This window comes from Galeopterus variegatus, unplaced genomic scaffold (assembly GCF_000696425.1).
Source record: "Galeopterus variegatus unplaced genomic scaffold, G_variegatus-3.0.2 Scaffold5943, whole genome shotgun sequence".
Classification (NCBI taxonomy): domain Eukaryota; kingdom Metazoa; phylum Chordata; class Mammalia; order Dermoptera; family Cynocephalidae; genus Galeopterus; species Galeopterus variegatus.
Window position 1 is genome coordinate 62,624 of NW_007732054.1, and position 1,700 is coordinate 64,323.

At 56.2% G+C, this 1,700-nt stretch overlaps 1 protein-coding gene across 1 annotated transcript in view; it reads left to right on the forward strand.

Annotated features, from left to right (window-relative positions):
* Positions 1–1,442, forward strand: part of TSGA10IP (testis specific, 10 interacting protein) — a 12,799-nt gene extending 11,357 nt beyond the window's left edge. The window contains exons 6-8 of the mRNA XM_008590242.1: positions 386–485; positions 648–772; positions 1,301–1,442. Coding sequence (XP_008588464.1) covers positions 386–485; positions 648–772; positions 1,301–1,436 — 361 coding nt within the window. The 3' untranslated portion in view covers positions 1,437–1,442. The remainder of the gene's footprint in view (positions 1–385; positions 486–647; positions 773–1,300) is intronic.
* Positions 1,443–1,700: the final 258 nt, after the last annotated feature.

Here is a 1,700-nt window from a genome sequence, read left to right on the forward strand (position 1 = left end):
GGTGTGAACTGCAGGGAGGGGGCGACAGTGCAAGCAGGTGTCCAAGAACTCAGCAGCTAGCACTGGCCCTCTCCCTTTGGGGTGGCAAGGAGGATGGGCAAGCTCTGGCTATGCAGACAGGAGACTTGGGCTCAGTCCCTCACTTCCCAACTGCACAACAATGGGCACATCCCTTGACTCTCCTGAGCCATCAGTAAAATGGGGCAAATCATTCCTGTCTTGGCTGCACTCGCAAGGAATCCAGGGCCAGGAAGGGAATGAAATGGCTTTGTAGAGGTACGGGTGGGGAGGACGTAAACATGAAGTCCTTGGTGAGGATGAGTTGGCTCGAGTGGGGATGGCTGGTGTCCATGATTGGCTGCCTAGAGGCCTATCTTCCCTGCAGGCGCCAGGAGCGTCAGCGCTTTGCTGAGTACCAGGCGGAGTTGCAGGGCATCCAGCACAGGGTGCAGGCCCGGCCCTTCCTGTTCCAGCAGGCCATGCAGGTGAGGGCTGCCCCAAGAACAGAGCTGGTTGAGTGGGTAGGGAGTGGGTCCTCTCAGATGGGAGCCCCCCCGGAAGCCCTGGGATGCCCCTCAGTAATCAGAGGCCCACCATGCCCTCAGTAGCCCTGGTGCAGAGCAGGAACCCCTCTTCTCTCTCCTCAGGCCAACGCCAGGCTCACTGTGACCCGGCGCTTCTCCCAGGTGCTGTCTGCACTAGGACTGGATGAGGAGCAGCTGCTGGCCAAGGCAGGAAAGAAGGACACAGAAGGCACATCCAGGAAACCCAGGTGAGGCCATCTTGCTGGCCAGGAACTGGCTCTGTCCAGCTGCTGCAGGAAGGGGCACCAACACCAGCACTCCAGGCCCTGCAGTCTCCCCCAGGCCCTGTCCTTCATGTCACTCAAGGAAGGTGGGGCCAGGGTTAGTGTTCCCACTTCACGATGAAGACGCTAAGGACCAGAGCGGCAGGGCCTTGCTTAAGGACACAGGAGCAAATATGCAGCAGAACCTTCCTGGGGTTCTGTGGCCACTTAAGTGGCCACCTGAGTGGCCACATAACAAGCCCCCATTAGGGGCTGGTGCCAGCTGGTCACCCTATGTAGTCTGCCCTTTATGCCTTAGAATAACCTGGTACAGAGCAGGGATTATGAGGCCCACTTCACAACAAAAAAATTGAGACTCGAGGAGGAGAAGTCACTTGTCCAGGGTCACAAGCAAACCAGTATAGGAGATAGATTTGAATCCACATGGTTGGTGATTTACTTGGGTATGGGGTAGGGAGCTGTGGAACCCAGTGGCCTCTCTGTGTCTTTAAGGAGCCACAGGTCAGTGGGAGCAAGAATGGAGCACTCTTCTCAGAGCCCCCCAAGGACAGAACACGAAGGCAGCCAGGCTGACAGTCTCTCCACCCCCAGTCTGGACCAGGAGTGTAGTTCTCAAGTTGAAAATTAAAGGCTTTATGGAAAATACAGTGTAGGATTTCTGGTGGGACGGGGGGGAAGGCTGTGGGTTGGGAGTAGGAGGTGGCAGAGGGGTGGGCAGCATGCTTAGCTGTCTCCACATCCCCAGAAGCTCTGGCTGTCCTGGCTGCCCCCCAGCCAGCACACATTTTATATTCTTTTATATATCTCTAACATATATGCTGGGACCTAGAAATTCAAGAGTTAATAGGAGAGAATGGCTCCTGCCTTTGAGGACTCCCAGTCGAGTGGGGGA